Raw genomic sequence first — 24,466 nt, 5'->3', positions numbered from 1 at the left:
GAGGAGAGAAAAGTGAATCACGTGGGTTTGCCACGTCGTTCGGGACTCAAATTCGGGCAACTTGACCGGGAGGAATAGCATTGCTCTTAAAAAGATAGATAGCTTAAAGACAGAGATATTTAGATGATAACTTTAATATAATGTATACATATTTAAATATTTTTTTTAAAATAAAGAAATCCATCATGTGAGACCTAAGCTTAAGGGACACGTGGCAAACAAACAAGTGACACATCATTTCAAACTTTGGTGACACGTGGCAACATAAACCTTCATAACTAATAAGAATCCCAAACCATTCCTCTTCCCCGCCAAATCTCTTCTCTTTCTCTCTTCAAAACCCTCAAATTGAAGCTCTGATTTCGGTTCTCATTCCTTTGGATTCATAGCAATGGAGCTCGTTGATGTATTCTTCGCCAACAACGCCGGTGACGGGCTCGTGGTCTCCATCTCAATGTTCGTTGCCGTGATCTGCCTCTGCATCATTGTTGGGCACTTGCTTGTGGAGAATCGGTGGATCAATGAGTCCATCACCGCCATCGTTATTGTGATTCTCTCTTTCTCTATCTCTCTGTTTTGATTTGTCTTTAGATTTCAAGTAATTTAGGTTTAAAACATGAAAAAAAAGGCTTCTTTTTGGAGCATTTCGTTATTTTCAATGGAGATGCTCTTTCTATTTGTGAGAATTTCTTTCTAAAAATCGATTTTTTTTTTTTTTTTGTGATAATTTTATCTGGATTTTATCATGTGTTCTTTCCCTGTTTTCTTTTGAATTCATGGTGTTCATAGTGTTTAACTGATGAAATAGGATCAGATCCACAGTGAACGTGTATCAATTGTGGGAATTAATCCTGTCAAATATGATATAAATCCAATTTTCGAATAGGTTTTACTGTTTTTTTCTTTTTTTGCTTGTGTAATGCAGGGATGCATAACTGGAACTATAATTTTGTTTTGGAGTAAGGGCACAAGTTCTCACATTCTAAGGTTTGATGAACAGCTGTTCTTTATGTATCTTCTCCCTCCAATAATTTTCAATGCTGGGTAAGTTCTGCACTCTATGAGAAATTTCTGCATTATTTGTGAATTTGAATAATTGTTCAGGACCTTTCATTTTCAGGTTTCAGGTCAAGAAGAAGAAGTTTTTCCATAACTTTTTTACCATCATCCTATTTGGAGTAGTTGGAGTTTTTATATCGTTTGTGATCATTTCAGCAGGTAAATTTTGAATCCTGAATTTGTTAGTTGCCTGCTGAAGGATTATTTAAAGAGTTCAAGATTGATAGTTCAACTTTTTTTTTTTAATTAAAGTGGGTAAACCACATTGCATCGAAAGAAGAAACAATTTAGTACATAATTGGTAACAATAAAGAGTCGCACGTGCTCATCTGTGGCCTCCAAAGAAGTTTCTAAGATTGTCGTTTTCTCTCTTGAGACATGCTACTGCCATATAATGCCAGAAGGCAATTCATTAATATCAGAAAGGTGTAGAAAACACGACAAAACCCTTCCTTTTGGACATGTTAAATTGACCCTCTGTAATACACACAAGTAGAAGGGAGAGCGGACCCCAAAAGACCGGCCTAGTAGGGAAGGTCTGTTCCACTATATATGCACACTGATGGATCCATCTCATAGCCGATGTGGGACTAAAGGGGTTCTATTACATTTCAATGTAATACACACAAGTGGAGGGGAGAGCGGACCCCAAAAGACCGGCCTAGTAGGGAAGGTTGCCCCCCACTTATATGCACACAATGGATCCATCTCATAGCCGATGTGGGACTAAAGGGGTTCTATTACATTACCCCACCGATCGAAGACTGACGCCCCCGTCAGTCCGGATAATCTGGGCGCCTGACCAACAGTACTTCACTCAGGGCCCCAGCCCTGGTCAGAATCCTCCTTGGTCAGAATCCCCTGTGGTCAGCGCACCCTTATCCGAACTGACGTGGACCAGTCCCAACCGTGCCCCACACCAGCTCTCAACGAAAGCACCAATGTAATACACACAAGTGGAGGGGAGAGCGGACCCCAAAAGACCGGCCTAGTAGGGAAGGTTGCCCCCCACTTATATGCACACAATGGATCCATCTCATAGCCGATGTGGGACTAAAGGGGTTCTATTACACCCTCCCCTGCTTTTAGGTAGTCCTATATCCTAGATCGCAAAGATGAACGAAACTAATGATTCTTTTTTATTAGCCCCCATTTGTATTATATGTTTTCAGTTCACTTTTTGTTTCATTTAAAACATGCAATTTTACAATTATCTTTCCTTGCAGTCAAACATTTTCCTCTATTTCAACATCATTAATTTGGATATTATTTTGTTGAATTAGGCAGCTGGTGGCTATTTCCAAAGATTGGCTTTCATGGACTAGATGCACGTGACTTTCTAGGTTCGATCTCCACTCTCTTGTTTATGTGTCATTCTTGATGGATTTACTTGAAGGACTTTGGATTTGTCCCTGTTTTCAAATAATAGAATGTGCAATTAATTGTGTTCTTTCTCTATCCAGCTCTTGGTGTAATTTTTTCTTCAACCGACACTGTTTGTACCCTACAGGTTGGATTACAGTTTTCATTTCTCCATCTTTATCTTTTATTAGTTTATTTGAGATTGTGAATAAAACTCCTTTTTATTGTGAAATAGATATTTCCAATTTTTCTAATTGCGGGGTGATTGTATTTCTTTCTCCTTATTGTCTTTTTGGTTTATCTTTTGCCTTTTCATGCATGGTGTATCATTAATGTTAAATATCCTTAAAATGTAGGTCTTGAGTCAAGATGAGGCCCCTCTTTTGTACAGTTTAGTCTTTGGGGAGGGAGTTGTGAATGATGCTACTGCAGTAGTGCTTTTTAATGCGATCAGAAAAATAGATGCATCTAAATTGGCTGGCTGGTCTGCAGTTCATGTTTTTGGGGACTTCCTATACTTATTTTCAACAAGCACTATCCTTGGCATTGCAGTAAGATCTATTTCCCTGTTCTAAAGAATCAATTTAGTTTTTGTCCCAAAATGATGATGAGGGTATTGTTTGATACTTTATCATTGCCTCCCATATATTTTTAATAAATTAATGAAAATCCCTTGTTGTGCATCAGTGTGACAATGTACTTTTACTTACAACCAACTACCCATTTGTTTTTTACTTATTCCGTTGGGGAGCCATTTTTTATTTTTTTCATTCTTTCCACTTGTTCTTTTTGATCCCATGGCCTTAGATACTGTTTTCCTTACAATATATTTTGTTATAAATATCTTGAATGGTACTGTTTTCTTTGTAAATTTCATCCTACAGATGCAGTTACTTCTAATGCAACAAGTGATCCAACCCCAGAGTATGTGTGAGAGCATATGCACGAAGAATTGCTTTTGTTAAGGAAATATATATATGCGTGTTTTGTTCCTTCAATTGAATTTACAACTTCATTGTTCCTTCAATTGAATTTACAACTTCATTCGAATTTTACTTCATGACAAGCTATGCTAGGCCTTGACGTACTAATCTTTAGATTTCTTCCAAATTTCAGGCATGTTAATTTAATTTTTTTTATGTGCTTACATATTGTTTCTTTTACCAGACTGGGCTTGGGACTGCATATTGTCTGAAAGTTTTGTATTTTGGAAAGTAAGTGATATTAGGAAGGATATTCATCCGAGTTTCTTCATTCTTTGCCATCCATTTAGCTTGCATATTATGGACCTCTTATGTTGAAGTGATCTCATCTTGCAGGCATTCAACAGACCGTGAGATAGCTTTAATGGTGTTAATGGCATATTTGTCGTACATGCTAGCAGAGGTCAGGATCTGAAATCCCTTCTCTTCTGTTACATCTTTTTCTTACTATTTATGATGTTGATGCAAAATTTGCATCTTTTCTTTGGTGAAGGCCATTGATCTATGTTATAGAACTGATAAAACTACTTGGGTATATAATTCTTTTACAAGTTTGATAACTAACTTTGGTTGCTTATGATAAAAAGCCTTATTATTTCCCCATACTGCTTTATGTTAAATATTTGTGTTTCTTTAGAATTTATGTTGCTTGCGCAGCTATTAAAACTGAGTGGGATCCTTACTGTCTTCTTTTGTGGGATCATCATGTCACACTATGCATGGCATAATGTTACTGTGAACTCGAAGATCACAACAAGGTATTTTCTTTTACTACCTTAATTTTCAGCACAACCATGTTTGAGTTTTAGATATGTGCTTGTCGATTTATGGTTTTCTTTTTTTAATAAATCAGTTTCTTAAGATGATGGGATTATTTATAATTATGCACTTGTATCTGTCAAAGCAGAGAATATCATTGTCAACATCTTGACAATAACAATGAAAGACTTTCCTAGATCCTCCTGTTCATTTCATTCATATCGTACAGCCCCAGCTTTCTGCATGAACCAGGATGTTGTGGCCAAATTCTTTATCTTTTTCCAGTAGATTGAGTTGATCTTAGGCTTTTGCGTATGAACTGGGATGATATAGATTTCCTCGACTGAAGACTAATTTATGAATCGGCTTCTAAATTATGTTAATGACTTCTCAAGGGAAATAATTGTCACCAACTGACATTCTTTGTGATTCAATTGGACCAGAAGCTTAGATAAAGGTTTTGGTGGTAGATATACTTCAATATCATTGACTTGCAGAATATTTTGAATAACTGACTTGTGCTGGTAAATTGTTATCATGAATTTTCTATATAATGTTGTTTGACCTATTAGATTTGTCATCGTAATGCATCTGGATATGGTGACGACAAATTTCCCTTTTCATATTTGCAGGCATATATTTGCTACATTATCATTTATTGCTGAAACTTTCATCTTTCTTTATGTTGGAATGGATGCCCTTGACATTGAAAAGTGGAAGATGACGATAACAAACACAAGGTATTTACTGGTTTTTGGTTTATCTATTGAGATGCCCATCTATTGACCAGAATACAACCAGACAAAAATTTAAGCATTGAGTCATTGCTAATTAATAATAGAGTATAACCAGCTTTTACTTTTTTAAGTTAGCAGAAGCAGGACAAAGTAATTTTTCTTGAATTACTGCAATGTATATATGAACCAATCTAAACCTTTATTATTAGGAAATGTGTGAATACCATATCTGGTTCGATGATTTAGGAAAGACCAAAATTCCTGAGTTAAAGTTTTTTTCTGAAAAAATGGTAACACATGAAGCTGTATGGCCATTGAAATTGATGGTTCTTTGTCAATGCCTAATACCAAAATTTGAATGCTTTCTTTCAATGAAATTGTAACATTTTTCAAGTCAAACTGTAATATGTTCTAGATCACCAACTAATCAAGCTTTAGATCCTTTGTCATGCGTACAGATTTTAAGACCATTGCACAGTTTTCACCAAAACAATTCCAACTTGTTATTTTGACCAGAAGTTTTGCTATTTTGACAGCTTGTTGACAACTTTTGGGATCTACTTCACTATAATCGCATTAATTTTGGTGGGTCGTGCTGCATTTGTGTTCCTTCTCTCCAGTTTATCCAACTATTTCAACTCAAAATCCCCGAGCTCGAAGATTACATTTAAACAGCAGGTCATAACAAGTGTCTGATAAACTAATTCTTCATCATGTTACATTCTTCCTGTTCTTGATATACTGCATGTCGGCAGGTCATAATCTGGTGGGCCGGTTTGATGCGCGGAGCTGTTTCTATTGCACTGGCATTTAGTCAGGTAAATATCGACGATAACTATTTAGTCAGAATGAATTCACTGGTTTTGCATGAACATAAGAACTAATTCCTTTTCAATCTGTTATACAGTTCACTATTTCCGGTATCACTTCAGACCCTGTGAATGCGACAATGATCACAAGCACGATCGTCGTCGTTCTTTTCACCACACTGGTATTCCTGACAAATCAAAATTGAATACTCTTGTATTCCTCTAATTTTGATACATTTGTTGTGATACTCTACCTTTGTTTCCTTCCCAGATCTTCGGCTTCCTAACAAAACCACTGATAAACTTTTTACTCCCTCACCGGACTCGAGGGATCAATAGCCATTCTGAATCAGACTCGAACAAAGACGATGCCGATGTTTATCTGCCTTTGTTCAGTTCGGAAGACGCATCCAGGATGATTCAAGTCAAGAGAAGTTTATCAGCACTGCTCGAAAGACCAGTCCATACAATACATGTCTACTGGAGAAAGTTCGACGACAAGTACATGAGACCGATCTTCGGTGGCCCATCTTAAATCTTCGGCATCTGAAAAACTAGTTGAAAAACTCGTAGTTTAGTTCATTCACATAGTTGTAGTCTGAGATGTGTAAATATTATCATCTTAAACTAATAAAAATCAGAATCAATGGACCGTGTAAATTTTCATATAGAATGAGTTTTTTGAATGGTTTTAACTTCTGCTTGTGGACTTCACAATTGCATATCAATTTGCTCTTTCATTACTTCATTGATATATATATATATATATATATATAATGAAATGGTTAGTTAATTAGGAAAAAAACATTAAAGTACTGTATAAATTGAAAACCACTCCATGCCCATTCAGGTCCAAATTGTGGTTTTTAATTTTATTTATTTTTTTCTGACAAAATTGACAAGCGACAAAATGAAGGATAAACGGATACTGTTGTTATGTAATCGTGTAAGGGAGAATGAGAAGTATTCCTCACATAGAATTTCCATACAGAAGACCCGGAATATGAATTATAATATGAGAGATTTGAGACCTCTCAATCACAAATACGGTAGTTATCATTGGGTTAGTCATGGTTTTTGTTTTTATTTTGATTAATTACGGATGATTTACTATATATATTTTTAACGAAGGCAACAAATGCATATATATTATTATATATACATAATATATATATACACATAAAAATGGTTTTTTTTGGACAAAAGGAAGAATTAATTAATAGTTTTTTTTAGCTTAAAATAATATATGTTTAAATATGCCACCCATTCCAGTCTCCAAACCTTCTTCTCATTCATTTATTTTGTTGCCATGTGAAAATTAAAAAAAAAATTATTAACATAAAATAATAAACTTAAATCAGAAACCATAAAGTTTCATTTTTCTTTTTAAACCACTCAAAATTTCAAATTTTTTTAATAATTTTTTTCCTAAAATGTATTATATTACCAATACAATGAATATATTAAATGAATCACATAAATCAGATCCAATCAGTAAATCCTCCTCACATCTTCCCAATAATTACTGTATCTAAACATATAAATGTCACGTATCATATAATATATAAGATAATATTTTATTTTTTTTAGATATTCTCAAAATTTAAAGATATCCCATAGCAGATTTATTGGGATCGCTTTCATCTAACAACTACTATTTTATTACTAATTCTGAGGGTGGGATTAGTGATGCTAATCCTGTCTTCGGGATTATATTTATAATAAAATAACAACCATTAGATAATGATCTAACGGTTATTGTGAGACGTTGTTAGATTATCGGTACTTTATAATATAATATATAAATATATATAAATATAATTAATATATATATATAATAAGCAAATCTTAGCCTAATCTGCTCTTCACGTTTCCCTTATCCGTTTCCCAAAATTCAACCTCGTAATTTCTCTCACCCACCATGTCCATTTTCGTCATTCTATCCCTTATTTAAGAAAGAGAAAACGTACACAGAGATAGAGAGAGAGAGAGAGAGAGAGAACGAAGAAGAAGAGAGAGAGCTCTGAAAATTCCATTTTTTTTTATAATTAAATTTGCAAAAAAATCCCCAAAAAAATTGGTAGCCGTCAGATGCTCATTGTGCGGTTGTGATGGTGACAGACCAGGAGATAGCGAGCTGCGTGGAGTCACTGCTCCGCCAGGCCGGACCCGGCGCCGCCGCGACCGCCTCGGTCGCCGGCGTTGTCCGAGAGCTTGAAGCCAAGCTTGGCCTTGACCTCTCCCACAAGGCCTCCTTCATCCGTGACCAGATCCAACTCCTCCTTGGCCCCCCGCCCCCCGCCTCCAAAGACCCTTTTGCTCCCCATGTCGGCCCGCAGTTCCAACCCTATCCGACTAATTCCCTTACAGCCGCCGGCGCCGTCCATGCCTCGCCGTTCGCTCACCTTCCCCAGCATCATGACCTCGCGTTTCGGTGCCCTCCGCCGAACGCTGTTGCCTCGCCGGCGCCTCATCAGCAGCAGCTTCCGCACCCGCTTGTCGTCGTGCCTCGGCCTGAAGTCGCCGTTGGGCCGGTGTCCCCGGCTGTCGCAAGGCCGGCTGTTGCTTCCCCCAAAGAAAGGTGCGACCTTTAGTGTTATCATTTTTGGTTTCTGAATTTAGGGTTTTGGATTGTAGTGAGATTTCTCTGATTTTAGGGTCGTAGTCGAATTTTTTGAGCATTCAGGGTAATGCTTCGCGTTGCGGTGAGCGCAAGCCGCGGCCTTTAGCTTCTTTGTAGAATTTGGGATTAGGGTTTCTTTTTTTCCCCCTTTTCCTTTTTTGCTGTAATTTTGACTTTGTACCGCTTGAAGTTTAGAAATCTGGTGTACAGGTGAGTCAACCTAGATGAAAGTTGCTAACTTTGCACATTATTCTTGGTTTTAGAGTTAGGGTTTTGGTTGTATTGTTTTGAGGTTTTTTTCCCCTCTGTTGGGCTGTAGATGTAGATTGTTTGGAGTTTTCTTTTTATTTTATTTTATATTATTTGAATTCCAGGTGTAGATTGTTTGTTTCCTTCAGAGGCTCCAGAAGCAAGATTTGAAACTTCAGTTTTTGGTTGTAGGGTTCTGTTAAAAAATTTGACTTTTGAACTTTACATGTATATTGTTTTGGATTATTTGTTTCCTTCTACAGCCCCAAGAAGGAAGATGAGAATTTTGAGTTGTATTGGTGATAGTGTTTTGGTTTTTGGATTGCTTTTAAAAATGTAGAGTTGTAGGATGTACACAGTTGGTTCATGTTGCTGGCGCAAATGAAATATGTGAGCTCAGACTTGTCATTTTTGTCGTCATTCTGTTAACTTGAGTATTCGGTTTAGTTTCCTTCTTTCCTACTACTGCCAAGTGGTTGCAGCTACCCAGGACTTTTTATTTCATTTGTTGAAGTGATTGGTAGAAGGAATATACAGTTTATCACAACCTCCTTGAATCTTTGCTTGAGGTAGCACACACTAATGTTGATTTCTCTTTAAGGTCTTTCTAGATTGACTTGGAAGTTATCTTAGAAGATAATCGACTTCTGTATGTAAGGAAGTTTTCCCTTTGGAAGTTAAAACTTGAATAGGATTTGTAGCTGGCTGATAATCTGGACTTTTCTAAACATGAAGAACAGATTAGATTTTGTGTAATCCTCTGTATTGTATATTTGGATCTATTGGTGCTTCTGCACATACTATGGAGGCAAGGAAGATGATTCAGTAATGGAATGATCAACCTTAAGGAGTTTATATGTTAGTGGTGCTGTGTTTCTCGTTTTGAATTTGATCTTATCTTCTTTATAGCAAGTATGGAATCTATTCTTTTTTACTTTTAATTGAGTAAAGAATGTAAATTTTGATTATTTTAAATTACCACTTCATAGCGTTGAATAACGATGATGGTGTCACTTCACAAGGTGCTTTTTAAAAGTTGTAATGTGCAAGTTTGTCCTCAAGTTATTTGGTTTGAGATAAAGAGAGATTGATAACTAAATGCTCTCTTAGAAACAAATTTAGAAATGAAAAGAATGGTATCATGGAAAAGAAGAAGGTTATGAACTAGCACATCTGAGTTTTCGTAAAGAAGGTATTGGTTGTGTGTGTTGAAGTATACTATTGAAAGAGGACGAATAGGGATGCTTGCATTGCATGAGTTTTATCTTTTTACTTGTGGCCTATGTTTCAGCACCCCAACTCCAGCTAAACGTAAAGGTGGCCCTGGGGGTTTGAATAAGGTTTGTGGTGTATCACCAGAACTGCAAGCTATTGTTGGTGAGCCAACCATGGCAAGAACTCAGGTTTTTCTTTTAACAAACTGATAAGCAATTTCTTTACTTTCCACATATTTTTGTAATTCTTTGATGTATATCATCCTAAATATATTTTAATACCGTACTTCAGATTGTTAAGCAGCTGTGGGCATACATTCGGCAAAACAATCTCCAAGATCCTAATAACAAAAGAAAGATTATCTGCAATGATGCACTCCGTCAGGTTTTTGAGACTGATTGTACTGATATGTTCAAGATGAACAAGCTTTTGGCCAAGCATATCCTACCTCTTGAATCTCCAAGTAAAAATTCAAGAATAATCCTTTTTTTGCTCATAATTAAATTAAAATAATGTTGATTTTAGTTGTTGCTGACATTCTTACAGAAGATCCAGGTCCAGACTCTAAGCGCACAAAAAGTGAATCCTCAGAGGTGGTTTATGAAACTAAACCTGATGCAGGTGATCATAATGTTGTTATATCTGAAGCACTAGCCTCATTTTTTGGAACCACTGAAAGAGAGATGCTTCAGTCTGAGGTTCTGAAACGCATTTGGGATTACATAAAAGAAAATCATTTAGAGGTTCGTTTGGCAAGTGTTTCTAACTTAAGTAGTGAACATTTTTATTGAATGGGACGTTTCAATGACACTCACTCTATCATTATGCACTATACAAATTTTTTTTGCTATCGTCGTCTGGGCTTTTAGTTTTCAAACTTCCCTGACTATTTCATAATTATAATATTCTGCAGCACGTCGTTGTTAATTTTCTCTTTTAGCTATCTTATTGAAAGATAACTTTCTTGATTGTGTGGCCAATATGTTCCCTAACAACGATTACTTTTTTTAGTGGGATTAGTATTTAAAAAATGCAGCCATACTTCTTGATGTTTCCTCATATCCATGCACCAAGTCAGTATTTTTGTATAGAACTGGATTGAATATTCACTGGAAAGCTGTTCCAACCTCTGCTTTCCTTTCTTCATCCCTGCATGAGATTATTGAGTTCGCTTCATTATGATCAAGTAAAAACATGTTTTCCTTCTTAGTGATGGTCTCTAGGCTTACGGAAGTCTCTTTTGCTTTGCATAAACTAGTTAAGCTTGCAATTTGTTGTTGATTTCTACAAGGTTGGTACAATAGCTGTACTGGAGCGGTATACAATAAGAATACATCCATTTCTTTAATGTTACATTCTTGAATGAGGTTTTGCTTTCTGGCCAATGACATATCATTGGGGCATTGGTGGGGTGGATATCTGCTAATTTCACCCGTTGCTATAGAAACATTAAATGTCATTTGATTTTTGTCCAGAAGGACAGATAGAGATTGCTATAGAGATGTATCATTAACTTTATAAAAGCTGATGATCCTTGACTTTTGCTCCATGATTTCAACATCATATCTTGCTCACTTTTGTGTGACCTTATCTTTTGATAATTTAACTGGTTCTGGTTTGCATTTTCTCCTACTATTTTTGGGCTGCATTTTCTGTCATTTCCATAATTGGTAAAAGGGACCTCAGGATTGCAGTGTCCTTGTCCTTGTCTTAAACTCCTCCATTTTTATCTCTCTCAAGTCTCAGTGTAGTAGTTTTATGAGTGTCAGTTTTTTTATAAGCTTGTTGAACATGAGTTAATTTCCCGTCAATGATGTAACTTTCGGCTGTTGTTTAAAACTCTGGATTAAAACCTGTGTCATTTATCAATACCAAACTACTGTATGCATTATCCAAGCAGAAATTCAAATGTTTATCTCTGATATTTCACATTTGTCAATTCATCAAGCTTACTTGCTTTTCTATTTACTTATTAGGATCCCGTGAATCCGATGATATTGTGCGACTCTAAACTTCAGCAACTTTTTGGATGTGAAAGCTTTTCTGCTTTGGGAATTTCAGAGATGGTGGCGCGCCATTTTGTCAATCAGTGACCTGGATGACAATTAACTGGTTAGATCTTGCAACACATAGCACAAAAATCTCATCGAATGATTTAATAATCTTGATTTTATTATAACATTATATCGTCACATGTTGTTCTCTCTCGCCCGCTGTTTGCAGATCTGTTACTTCAGTGGAATGTCGAAGGTCTAACTCGATAGAAGATACATGACTAAAACAAAACAATGTTTGTTTATGTGCTTTTGTTTGTTCGTATTTTCTTGTTTTCTGCAACCTGTTTATTTATGGGGCAAACTGTGGTTTTACTTTGGCTCGCGGATGAAAAAGAGAAACTGATGATGAACCGAACCGATGAGCAACTTCTGAATCAGTGTTCATCGTCGTTACAAATTGGCAGTTTACTGACTGAAGTAGCAGAAACTATAAAGCAAATTATCGATCGATACTGGATTAACATTGTACTAAACTGCAGTTAGGGCAAGTATCATTTGTTGTACTCATTTTGTGAGACTCTTTTGACTAAACCCTAAAAAAAGCTCCTCAGATTTGTAGTAAAAGTGAATTTGCATTACTTGGTTGTTTGCACAGTTGATTTTTTTCAGTTGTTTGAGTTTTAGGGTTTGGTTTTGTAGTTATATGGGATTTATGCAAATATACCCTTACAAAACTCATAATTTGAATATACTTACAGGATTATTTGTAAGAAAACCTTAGAAAAATAATTATTATTATTTTGAATTTTATTTAAAAACAAATAACATTATTTTTTTTTTATCTTTAAATATTTTGTGTGATAAAATTTATTATAATAAAAATTAAAAAAAAAAGAAGATAATTTATGTTTGGTTGGACCATGTGGGCTGTCATATTGTTTGTCAGAAAATTAAATGAAAGGGTTGCATGATCCAATTTTAGTAAATTTAAAATTTCCGAATTAATAGCGAACTAGTGATAAAGTTATATTGTTCATAAAATAATAAAAAAATTTAATAATAAAATTGAAGTGAATATAAACCATTGATCAATATTTCCACTCAATGACCAAAATAACCCTGTCAATCTCTGCCATCCATGTATATATATATATATTATATAAAATATTTCCCTTGAATCTTAGTTTATTATTTTTATTAAAAATAATTATATAATTTATATTAAGATGTCATATTACCTTATAGTTTATATTTTATATTACCATTTGGATTTTGTTATTTTATCTCTGATGCATTAGGTTTTTCATGCCTATATATATATATATAGGAACTATAACGATGAAGAGTTGGAGAGTATGAATTATTAATTTTATTTTTTATTTTTTATTTAATTATATCAATTATGGATAGTTTTAATCCAATGTTTTCAATATATTTCCAATTAATCAACTCTCCAATATGCAGTTGAATTAATGTAAATGGAAAACCTAACATGCATGCATTACCATGCAAATTACGTAGGAAATGAGTGAGAATGAGAGAATAGAGAAGCATGTAGCAAATTAATTTCCTCTTTTCTTTTTCCTTTCTTTTTTTCTTTGATGCTATCTGATATATATATATAGTCTTGAAAAACATTAATGTATTAGTTTTGGTCATTAGTGTTTGAAGTTGATTTCATTATCTTATGAGAATATTAATTTAATGCAAAGCTTTCTTGAAGGAAAAAGAATATTTCTGTGTTTTTGCTTGCTTGTTCCTTTGTTTACATTGTTTGCAAAGCCTTCAAGATGTTATTCATACAAACATGCATGTTATTTTCAACTACTAGAGAATATATACCTATCTCTCTCTCTCTCTCTCTCTCTCTCTCTCTCAAAATTATAGATATATACTTTGTTGTTATATATTGAAGGATATTAATTAATTAATTTACATATGAAAGTTAATGATATCTCACACACTTGTGTTCATCCACAAAATGAGGGATATGGCCATGAATAAAAGACTCAAGAAGAGATTAAAGATGGCAGCCTTTGCCATGCCATTGTGCAGAACACTTGGTGCAATCTTCTCTAGCAAAAGGACAATTATTTCCTCTATTTTCTGCAATAACAAGTTCAATATATATATATATATATATTAATTATATCAACTTTTGATAATTATCAAACTAATTAAACTTGGAACTGTGAATTTTTAAATTTCATGCTTACCAATTTGAGACCGGCCAAAGGTTGAAAAACAATCCTTGCAATCCTGTTTTTCATGCAATTTAGTTTAATTAATTCCAAACATGCATGCATGTATAAATAATGATGTTTTAAGCCAATTGTTAATCCTTAAACTAATGATAATATTATTCATGTGTGAATCCATGTCAAATACAATATTAACATAAATAAATACTCTAAAACTCAAACTAGAGAAGTAATTTTAGTTGAGTGACCAAAACAATTATATATATATATATATATATCATAATGATATTGTGAACTTAAATGAAGAATTGCCACTGTCTTATGAATTGATAATGATATAATTAAAAGCAATATATATATACATATATATATATATATATATATGGATAAAAGCTTTGTCTCACCTTAGAAACATAGCTCTGTGAAATTCATAAGATATATGAATACCCATGCCTTTCCATGCCCCTAAACAGTGAGAACAATTAATATAATGTGTGTGTGTGTGTGTACATATATATTAATTTTCAATAATATTAATTAAGAACAAATTAATACCTACCAATATGCCAGATAACAGTCATTCCATCATGTCCTATAGACTTGAATTTAATTTCTACATGCTTTCCAATGTATTCCTTGGCATTAGAAACCATATTCCACAACAATATCTACACATAATTTAAAAAAAAATTAAAAAAAACTTCAAGATAAAACTTAATTAGTTTCATTTAAAGCTTTAAGAATAAATGAAGATATAACTAATTAATTCTTACCTCCTTGGGATCATTAAAGAGTAAAAGAGGGAGCAAAATATTTGTCCATGGAGGTTTATTACCATCCTTTGATTTTGATGGAGTCTCCTTGTCATTCCCATTGAAAAGAGTTAGCCATGAATCAAGATTAAAATTATTATCATCTTGATCATTCTTCTTTGAACCAGATGATGATGATGATGTTGTGCAATGTGGAACTTGAAAGACACCTTGTTTTCTAATGGATAACCTCTTCTTCTTTGCAAACAAACATTCTAAATTGGATTTAGTTTGGAAAAAGATGGTGTTTATTAATGGTGGTAGGATATGGACATGGTTTCATGCAAGCTTGAGCTTGATTATTTGCAATGTATGACATGGTTTTCATGTTATAATTCAATGAAAAATGGTGATCAATTTATAAGAACATGCATGCAATGGAATTTGGTTGTTTATGAGATGGTGAAGTCAAGGAAAGGATAGTATTTGGTGAAAGCAATTCTTCTTATGCATTAATGGCAAGTCAAGGATCATCTTTACCATTTTTTTTAACCTGTTTCTAATTGTTAATTTTTCTTCAACTTAAATTTTTACTATTTGTAACTAAATGGTAATTTTTTTTTGACTCACTAATTATTGATTTTATGTTGTGATTGAATTAAATTCATCAAAATTAAGTTGATGTTTGGAGATTAGTGATTAATATAATATTTGATGTTACATTGCTTGACCAAAGGACAAAGAATGTTGTATATGCAAACAAGAAACATTTATAAATGATAGCTTAGTTTTTGTCTCATCACTTGATTTATAAGTATTGTTTCATTTGTCATGTTCTAAATTATGCATTATTATTTTTTATAATTTTTTTTAATTACTACAATATGGACAAGTTACTTCATGCCTCCCTCAAATTTTTAATCTTTTTTAAAATAAAAATTTAACCTTAAACATTTCACATGGGGATTAATCACACTCTCACTCGACGACTATTAGGTAATAGTTTTTTTTATATAAAAATTAGTGTCTCAATTTTATTTCATCTATAGCTATAGTAAAAATAACATATAATTCAACCGAATTAAATAGAAAATGATACACATAACTTATTAAAAAAACTATGTATTTATATAAACACTAGCAACCCACTAAACATAGTGAGATTCCATATCAAGCCCCACTTTTTTTTTACAAAATGGATAAATTATCGCCACCATAGATATATGCATGTGGGGCTTGTTTGGGAGCCAGACTCTACTAACAAATAGCACGTTCAATCACCACCCACCCTCACCTTACTTGATGTAATCAAACTCATATTTCATCCCAAGCGAAAGGAACCTTAATTATACTGCTAGACTAACTAACTTATGATATAATGCATGTGTTTTTTATATTGCATATAATATATATAATATTAATTAATAAAAATAAGAATTTTTCAATTAATCAAAGTATTCTCATATTTTATACAAGGGTAAATAATAGCTTTATTAAAAAGTGATAATATTAATATGTTGTTATCGTTTGTATGGCGCAACATGCTGAATTGGACCAGGTAAAATATATTTTTAGTATATTCCATAGTTGTGTATGAACATGCATGCCTTCTATTCTTTGAGTTTGTCTTAGTTTTCTCCGCCAAGTTGCTAATTATAATTTTGACTTTTTAAAAAAATATATATATATATATAATTTTAAGTTTTTATTAATCATCTTAAACATTATTTTATTTTATTTTTATTTATACGCTCCCACATACAACCAGTGACCCATTGCTACCCGTTGCTATTATTGTTTAGAACGAATTTTAATTAATTGTCTCACTTTTATTTTTCACAATAAAACTAAATACCGATATGCTATTAACCATTTAAAAAATATTCATACACCCATTAAAATTGGTATTCAAAGTCTTTGCCACCAAACCTATCAATTCTTCCACTCATTATACTTCCATCCAAAGATTAGAGAATTCAAAAATAAACACTAATTTGACAAGTTTTTTAAATAACCTTATTTTAAATAAACATACAAATATAAATAATATAATTTTTCATGCTCAATTACTCATCAACATCTTTACTCAAATTTTTGTTTGTTATCATCTTTCATGTGAGCTGAAAAGTTGATTAATTTCATATATAAATCTTATTATCTTCATTAAATGTTATTAACTTTCTAATTATCACTCATGATTATTACTTCACAAATAACATCACTTTCAAATCAAATTTTTTGCATAAAATTCAAAAATTAATTAAATATCAAATTTAATTAAAATTTGCACTTTTTTATAGTGGCACAAAAAAAACTGCTATATAGTTCAGAGAAAGACTCAGATTACAGGCCTATCAATTCTTAAGCTCATTATCATCGATGAACTCACAACTTGAACGATATATACACAAAATCTAATCTTTATTCAATGCTCAAACATTGAAACCCTAACATATATATATATATAATCTTGATCCAAAGTTCAAACAATGAAAACCCTAATTATTATTATTATTATTATTATTATTATTATAAGTTTATAGATAATATAATTGTGACGTTCACTAAGAAAACATCACTTTCTCACCCAACTTTTTCACGCGGATTCAGATAGAGAGAGTGATTGGTGTACCAACACTAAGATGGGGTCCACACGGCGTCGTTCCTTGCACGTTGGCCTTGATGACGTGGCAGCCCACCATGGCCCACCAAAACTAGAAGCCCATGTGCATTCCATCTGGCAATGTGCTGGAAACCTTATTTAAAAAAAATAAATAAATATAATTAATTATTATTATTATTATTATTTTATTTTGGGAAATTTTTTAAAAGAGATCGTGATTTGGTTCTTGTATTTAGTGAAATTAATTAATTAATTAAAAAAATTTTAGAGCTTGACCATGTCTACTCAATATTTTAATGGGCTTCATTTGGTTGGTGGAACTTTGTCTTTCTATAATTATATTTGTTTAAATAAAAAAATAATCATGTAATTCAATGAACAAAACGAAGGATATGACAAATGATTAAATTCTAGCTTTAAATAATGATGCGAAAAAGACAAACAATTAACATGTTGTAATCTTTTTCAATGGTGGTTTCTTTAATACAAACTTGCCGGCCCATAGAGTATGAATCAATCCTCTGTGAACCTCCATAAAGTATGAATTTATGAACGTTGATTTAATCTAAATTATTTAATCTATTGTTTGCACAATAATCAAACAAATCACAACTATTGAACCCAATTCCTACTAAAACCTACAGTTTAAAAAATAAAAACTAAAAGCCAAATTGTTACTACCTATGGACGTCTATGGATGTTCATAGAAACCCTTTTCTTTAAATATATATAGCAGTATTTATATCACTCCAAACTTCACTTAAGAGGTGCCAAACAAACATACAAGAAAAGAAATACATCAATTACGGTGGTTTAATGACCTTTTAAAAATTTACCATATGATGTGACCATACAGGAGTAATGAGAAAATGTCACATGTGTCCAAGATGATATTAATGAGCATAACTCCATGATGGTAAATCACTTTTATTATACAATTTTGGAATGGTGTAGAATACGACTTTTCTCAAAAGAAACCCATATTGGAACCAATAAATAGTAAATTAAGCAGATGTGGGCACAAGATTTTGAACTTATGCCTGCAAATTTATTACTAAGGTGCTTTACCATTAAATTATGTTGATGTTTGAGACTCATTATTTTTGTTTTTAGCTATAACACATCATCTATTATATTTGAGCCATTAATTGCATTTATGCTTGAAAAATTAATATCTTTTTTTTTTTGGGAGAATTTTATGAAAAATGTGTGGCTGATATGTGAGCATAAAAAACAGTGTAATTAATGATTTTCCAAAAGTAATGGACATAGTTATCAAACCCGGACCGGCCCGGGTCGGATCGGTTGACCCGAGTGACCCGGTGCTTCAACCGGTCCGGGTTTTTAATTAGACCTGATTTATCTGACTGCTCGTTCGACCGCGATTAATCCCGCTTTTGACGGTGGTTAGGCCGGTTGACCCAATGGTCGGGACCGATTGACCCGTGGTCGAAACCAGGTTGACCCGTGCATCGGACCAATTAACTCAGTTTGATTTGTAATTTCAATTTTGAACTTTTGGTTATATATTGGATTGAGTTTGGTTTGATAGTTTGATGATAAATTTAAAACTTTTATTGTGAATTAGTATTGTTATGTATTGATATTATGTGAAGTTTGAGCTTTTTTCCTCTTTTCTACTACTTCCAAATCAAAGATTAGCAATTATTTTGTATTTTTTCCATCAAATTATTTATTTGATAACTAATAATTCATGGATATTATTATGATATATTATTATATAATTAAAAACTAATTTATAATTTTAAAAATAATATTTTAAAATATTTTTATCAACCCAGCATTGACCCAAATGACCCGACGGTTGAACCAATTGACCCGTGACCCAGAGTCTTGACCGGGTCAATGCCCGGGCCGGGTCTGATAACTATGGTAATGGATTCTAAACTAGCTTGAAAAAAATATTGACATTGGCAACTATGTAAAGGGGAAAACATCTTCCAACATGTGTTTTTGGAATATACAAAAAAAAAAAAAATCAAAGAACTCCAAATCACAAACTTAGTGCAAGCCGGCTTTAACAAAATTGAAGCTTTAATTAAACAGAATTATAACAATTTTTTTAATTATTTATATTAAATAATAAATTACATAATAAAAATAAAAATAATAGTGACCTAAAGAGTATTAGGCACTGGTCTAATTTTAGTAGTTTATACCTAAAACCAGCTCTGTTTATACTACCTAAAATTTTATCATTTGAATCAATTCTTGTAAGTGAATATTTTATAATTTTATAAAAATACATAATTAGTATTTTAAAGAAAAAAAAAAACAAAAATGGTAACCAAAAGAAGTGGTCACATGACCCACATTATTAATTGCCCTTTATTTGAAAGTTTAGTGTGGTCACAAAAATCTCAATGATAAAATTTTTTTTCCACTAAACAAAGTGCAAAATATACCCCCCCACTACTTTATCCTCCTACCCAATCATATCATGCCACATCAGCAAATAGCTGTCTACCACTTTTTAGTCATGGTGGTCCATCTCTAATTGGTCAACTCTTTTAATTATTATTTCATTTTCTACAAACCATTCATTAGCTCTTTAATCACCAATTAATCCACTAATAATAAAGATCCAAGCTTTTTTGTGTGTGTGTTTTTTTTAATTTGAGTATAATTGATGATACTTTGGAGCTCCACCTTTTAAATGCATTAAATAAAATCATCAATATGAATAATTAATGTGCCAATTTATTGCACATTCATATGCCCAATTGAATAATGCACTACACTTTATTATTCCTTTATCTCATTTTATAATTTTGTTTTTTTAAATGTAACAATTTTTTTCCCCAATTACAAAAAAATAAAAATAAAGAAATACATATATATAATAATAATAATAATAAATTATAAAAAGGGTTCTAGAGAAGAAGAAATGTATGGTTGCCATGAACAACAGGACAACAATGAGATCCAGACATGCTCAAACAACAATCAATAACATACCAATCAAATAAAATAAATTAATTAAATAATAAAAATTAAAAATTAAAAATTAAAAATAAAAACTCTTTGACCAGAAAGAAACACTGCAATCTTCAACCATTGTATAAATACTCAAAAAGCACAGCTTCCTTTTCCCTGTTCATCTCCAACCTGGAAGCACTTATCTCTTCTTCTTCTTCTTCTTCTTCTTCTTCTTCTTCTTCTTCTTTGTGTGTGTCTAGTTGAGTAGAAGAAGAGCTTTGGGTTGTGCTTTGTGTGGATAGGAAGTGTGTTGATTGGGGTGGTGATGGTGGCAATGAAGGGAAGGAGTTGTGCTAAGAACTTGTGTTTTTTTGCTGCATTTCTCTTGTTTCAGACTCTGGTCTCTGCTCAGAAAGGGAAAGGCATCACCTTGGCTTACCTTGAGTGGTATTCCTCTCTTCCTCTCTCTCTCTTTCTCTTTGATGAAAGTTTGCTTTTTTTTTGGGGTTGGATTTTGGATTGGATGAGTTTTGAATGTTTTTCTTTGTGATAGGAAGGTAGGGTGGGGAAAGATTGGATTTTTACTTCAAAGATTTGTCTTTTGGTGTGGAATTTCTTGGATTGTTATTTATATTTAGGGTTTCTGAAAGAATGATTTTGTGTTTTTTTTTTTAATCAGTATTCTGATGTTGGATTGTAAAAGATTCCTTTTTTTTTTTTCTTTTGACTGAGCTTGTTGTGGGTTTTGGAAAGTTGGAACAGGAAACAATAGATTCCTCAAAGAAAGAAGTTGATGCTTTTTGTATAAATTTCTTCAAGGTTGTGTGGATTGAGGAAAACAATAATGAATGAATGAAGATGAATTGAAGAAATTTATAAAATTTGTATTTTGATCATTTTGCTCATCTTTCCAATTTGGAATTTGAGACTAATCTGGTGGATATCTCTTGAGAAATCAGATGTTTTTTTAGTTGTTTTCATCTTCATCTGGATTGATTGAAAAATGATGTGTGTTCTATTAATGTTTTAAGAAATTTACTTTCTTAAGAACTCAATGAACTTTTGTATGAAGATTTTGCATTGTAATAAAACTTTTGCATGATGCTTTCTGTTGATTTTGTAATATAATTGGAATTAAATGTCATTTCAATTCGGTTTACAATAGAAATGTTCATGTTTCATGGCAGGTTCTGCTCCAGCTATTATAGCTAGGGGTGGATTCTCCGGGCTATTGCCCGATTCTAGTACACTTGCATACAATTTTGCTCTGGTAGTTGGTTCACCTGATACGATCTTATGGTGCGATGTGCAATTAACAAAGGATGGCATCGGTATTTGTCTACCGAATCTCGCAATGCAGAATTGCACCGACATTTCTCGGTTGTATCCTCAGGGGCACAAAGTGTACTCCGTCAATGGTGTGCAAACAACAGGGTGGTTTCCGGTGGATTACAACGCTGCTCAACTTGTGAATGTTTCATGTAAATGTGCTCTGTTCTCTAACAAATTCACAAGCAATTATTGTCGATTGGTTTTCGTACTGTTTTTTCTGACTATATTTTTAATGCAAGCAGTAGTGCAGGGTATTTTTTCTCGAACCGATAAATTTGACTCTGTTTTTCCGATCCTTGGAGTTGAAGATGTGGTAACACAATTTCAGCCACCCGGCTACTGGTTGAATGTACAGGTACATAAATGAAAAACCCAACCAATTCATGCATATTGCAAAGACTCTATCTTAGTGTGACAATTCTTCGATCGCTCTCCTGTTTTGCAGCATGATTTATTCTACACTCAGCATAACTTGAGCATGAGAAGTTATGTGCTTTCAGTATCGAAAAGCATAATCGTCGACTACATATCTTCTCCCGAAGTTCGTTTCCTGAGTAGCATAGCTAACAGATTTAATGGAAGCAAGACAAAGCTTGTGTTTCGATTTCTTGGGCAGAATATTCAGGAACCGACTACGAACCAAACTTATGGTTCTCTACTGAAAAACCTTACTTTTATTAAGACATTTGCGTCGGGAATTCTAGTTCCCAAGAACTACATTTGGCCTTTGACACCTGATCAATATCTGCAACCTCACACCTCTGTTGTTGCCGATGCTCATAAAGCCAAGTTGGAAGTGTATGCTTCTGAATTTGCAAATGACGGGACCATTGCTTACAATTACAGCTACGATCCATTAGTTGAATATCTTAACTTTGTCGACAATGGTGACTTTTCGGTTGATGGTGTGCTAACCGATTTTCCAATTACTCCAGCTGAGGCCATAAGTAAGTGGTTTATTACCGAATTGTCTGAATATTATTCCCTCATATCTTGAAGTTGATGAATGTTACTCTTCTTTTGCAGATTGCTATTCACATCTAAACAAAAATAGTTCTGGTCTTGGTATGCAATGAATTTCATCGTCTCTTTTTCGGTTTACTCTTTGCTTGATGATTTAGATTGTCAGTTTAGTGATTCTCTTTGTTGTATGAATTATCATTGTTTCAGCAAAGCCTGTGATTATCTCACACCACGGATCGAGTGGCATCTACCCGGAATGTACTGATCTTGCTTATCAACAAGCAGTCAGCGATGGATCTGATTTTATCGACTGTCCTGTCCAAATTACACAAGATGGAGTTCTTGTATGTATGGGTTCAATAAACCTCATGGACGATACAACAGTTACAAAATCGTCTTTCAATACCCGCCTTACTACGATACCAGAAATTCAGACGAATCCTGGAATTTTCACATTCAACCTCACATGGGAAGAAATTCAAACTCTAAAACGTAAGTCTTTGTGCATTCTATGCTTGATTGTGTAATGCTTGGGTTTATTGATATCATGTCTTTTTTTATTGCAGCCATGATAGAAAACCCGGAGGTAACTTATTTATTATATCGAAACCCAAGAAGCGCAAATGCAGGAAATTTCATGACATTGTCGAGTTTCTTGTCGTTCACCAAAGACAAAAAATTGTCTGGAGTCTTGATCGAAATTGAGGTGAGCAATGAGCTTAACCAAAGCCAACCTATTGTTTTATCGAACTGTTAGATAATTCTTGTAACTTTGTTTTGCTGCTGCAGAATGCCGCATTTGTTGCAGAGAAATTGGGGGCCAGTGTGACTGATGCAGTAATCAGTGCATTGAACGACTCCGGTTACAGCAATCAAACAACTCAACAAGTCATTATCCGATCAAGCAACAGCGCAGTCCTCGTCAAACTCAAGCAGCAAACAAAGTACAAGCTCGAGTACATGGTCGATGAATCAATCCGTGACGCCGACAACGCGTCGATCACAGACATAAAAAAGTTTGCTGATTCCGTCTCGATCAACAAGCAATCTATATTCCCGAAGACGGCAGGATTTATCACCACCCAAACAGGAGTTGTCAAAAGATTAAAATCTGCTGGGCTTGCGGTGAATGTATATTTTCTGCAAAATGAGTTTGTATCACAAGCATGGGATTTCTTCTCGGACCCGTACAGCGAGATCACTAATTTTGTTAACGTTAACGGAGCCAATGTTGATGGCATCATTACCGATTTCCCGGCGACAACAAACTTATACAGAAGTACGCATTTGTCTCTGCGAATTCGTTATTTCTGAAATACATGAACTGATGATATCAATGCATGATTTGCAGGAAATGCATGTCAAAATATGGGAAACAATACACCTACTTACATGCTACCGGTACAAGTTGGTCCACAAGGACTGATAGGACTGATCAAGGATCCTCGAGCGCAGCCACCGGCATTGGCTCCGATGCCGGTGTTAGATGCCGCAGATGTGGTGGAGCCGCCATTGCCTTCAGCAGCGGTCAAACCACCGGCCTCTGTAACACCACCGACATCAACACCGCCACCACCGCCATCTGGTGGAAACAAATGTAATGTTTCATTCTTGTTGGTATCAATTTTTGTGATCTTTGGTTCAGTGATTCTCATCTGAGACAACAATCACTTGTAATTTTTTTCGTTCTTCATTTTGTATTATAAATTTATTTTTACAAACATCTGAACTTTTTGTGTATTGCTTTTCTTATACATGTATACACGTTTGAACTGCTTGGAGGATTATTTATTTATTTATCTGTTTGTTTCCAAGTTGTCCATAAATAATATATATATACACTATTTAGTATGAAAAAAATA

At 33.6% G+C, this 24,466-nt stretch overlaps 4 protein-coding genes across 4 annotated transcripts; 3 read left to right on the top strand and 1 right to left on the bottom strand.

Annotated features, from left to right (window-relative positions):
- The first annotated feature begins 343 nt into the window (after positions 1-343).
- On the top strand, positions 344-6,351 carry LOC120254564 (sodium/hydrogen exchanger 4-like). The gene is made up of 14 exons (XM_039262661.1): positions 344-547; positions 926-1,044; positions 1,121-1,218; positions 2,343-2,402; positions 2,523-2,569; positions 2,778-2,972; positions 3,589-3,635; positions 3,741-3,807; positions 4,062-4,162; positions 4,796-4,903; positions 5,437-5,578; positions 5,656-5,718; positions 5,808-5,891; positions 5,981-6,351. Exons 1-14 carry the CDS (start codon positions 392-394, stop codon positions 6,242-6,244), a joined length of 1,551 nt encoding a protein of 516 aa, XP_039118595.1. The 5' UTR covers positions 344-391; the 3' UTR covers positions 6,245-6,351.
- A 1,339-nt stretch (positions 6,352-7,690) lies between these two features.
- On the top strand, positions 7,691-12,431 carry LOC120253155. Its single transcript, XM_039261467.1, has 6 exons — positions 7,691-8,290; positions 9,873-9,984; positions 10,088-10,259; positions 10,343-10,539; positions 11,773-11,908; positions 12,020-12,431. Exons 1-5 carry the CDS (start codon positions 7,821-7,823, stop codon positions 11,887-11,889), a joined length of 1,068 nt encoding a protein of 355 aa, XP_039117401.1. The 5' UTR covers positions 7,691-7,820; the 3' UTR covers positions 11,890-11,908; positions 12,020-12,431.
- Positions 12,432-13,536: 1,105 nt separating this feature from the next.
- Positions 13,537-15,117, bottom strand: LOC120256639. Its single transcript, XM_039264315.1, has 5 exons — positions 14,768-15,117; positions 14,554-14,662; positions 14,399-14,459; positions 14,010-14,052; positions 13,537-13,899 (listed from the first exon to the last, which is right to left on the bottom strand). Exons 2-5 carry the CDS (start codon positions 14,645-14,647, stop codon positions 13,750-13,752), a joined length of 348 nt encoding a protein of 115 aa, XP_039120249.1. The 5' UTR covers positions 14,648-14,662; positions 14,768-15,117; the 3' UTR covers positions 13,537-13,749.
- A 5,324-nt stretch (positions 15,118-20,441) lies between these two features.
- LOC120254458 (glycerophosphodiester phosphodiesterase GDPDL3-like) lies at positions 20,442-24,302 on the top strand. The gene is made up of 9 exons (XM_039262558.1): positions 20,442-20,756; positions 21,497-21,790; positions 21,884-21,996; positions 22,087-22,588; positions 22,668-22,706; positions 22,812-23,096; positions 23,171-23,310; positions 23,394-23,883; positions 23,956-24,302. Exons 2-9 carry the CDS (start codon positions 21,664-21,666, stop codon positions 24,261-24,263), a joined length of 2,004 nt encoding a protein of 667 aa, XP_039118492.1. The 5' UTR covers positions 20,442-20,756; positions 21,497-21,663; the 3' UTR covers positions 24,264-24,302.
- Positions 24,303-24,466: the final 164 nt, after the last annotated feature.

This window comes from Dioscorea cayenensis, chromosome 3 (assembly GCF_009730915.1).
Source record: "Dioscorea cayenensis subsp. rotundata cultivar TDr96_F1 chromosome 3, TDr96_F1_v2_PseudoChromosome.rev07_lg8_w22 25.fasta, whole genome shotgun sequence".
NCBI lineage: Eukaryota > Viridiplantae > Streptophyta > Magnoliopsida > Dioscoreales > Dioscoreaceae > Dioscorea > Dioscorea cayenensis.
The sequence above is the reverse complement of the archived record's forward strand: the minus strand, read 5'-3'. Positions and strand labels throughout refer to the sequence as shown.

Bases quoted from the DNA above. Each gene is read 5' to 3' on its own strand.
- LOC120254458 (XM_039262558.1), top strand. From the start codon at position 21,664: ATGCAGAATTGCACCGACATTTCTCGGTTGTATCCTCAGGGGCACAAA. The intron at 21,791-21,883 runs GTAAATGTGCTC...TAATGCAAGCAG, and splicing joins TCAACTTGTGAATGTTTCAT to TAGTGCAGGGTATTTTTTCT. The intron at 23,311-23,393 runs GTGAGCAATGAG...TTGCTGCTGCAG, and splicing joins GAGTCTTGATCGAAATTGAG to AATGCCGCATTTGTTGCAGA.
- LOC120254564 (XM_039262661.1), top strand. From the start codon at position 392: ATGGAGCTCGTTGATGTATTCTTCGCCAACAACGCCGGTGACGGGCTC. The intron at 1,045-1,120 runs GTAAGTTCTGCA...TTTCATTTTCAG, and splicing joins CCAATAATTTTCAATGCTGG to GTTTCAGGTCAAGAAGAAGA. The intron at 2,403-2,522 runs GTTCGATCTCCA...TTCTCTATCCAG, and splicing joins AGATGCACGTGACTTTCTAG to CTCTTGGTGTAATTTTTTCT.
- LOC120253155 (XM_039261467.1), top strand. From the start codon at position 7,821: ATGGTGACAGACCAGGAGATAGCGAGCTGCGTGGAGTCACTGCTCCGC. The intron at 8,291-9,872 runs GTGCGACCTTTA...CCTATGTTTCAG, and splicing joins GTTGCTTCCCCCAAAGAAAG to CACCCCAACTCCAGCTAAAC. The intron at 10,260-10,342 runs GTAAAAATTCAA...ACATTCTTACAG, and splicing joins CCTACCTCTTGAATCTCCAA to AAGATCCAGGTCCAGACTCT.
- LOC120256639 (XM_039264315.1), bottom strand. From the start codon at position 14,647: ATGGTTTCTAATGCCAAGGAATACATTGGAAAGCATGTAGAAATTAAA. The intron at 14,460-14,553 runs GTAGGTATTAAT...CTCACTGTTTAG, and splicing joins GACTGTTATCTGGCATATTG to GGGCATGGAAAGGCATGGGT. The intron at 13,900-14,009 runs GTAAGCATGAAA...TTGTTATTGCAG, and splicing joins CTTTGGCCGGTCTCAAATTG to AAAATAGAGGAAATAATTGT.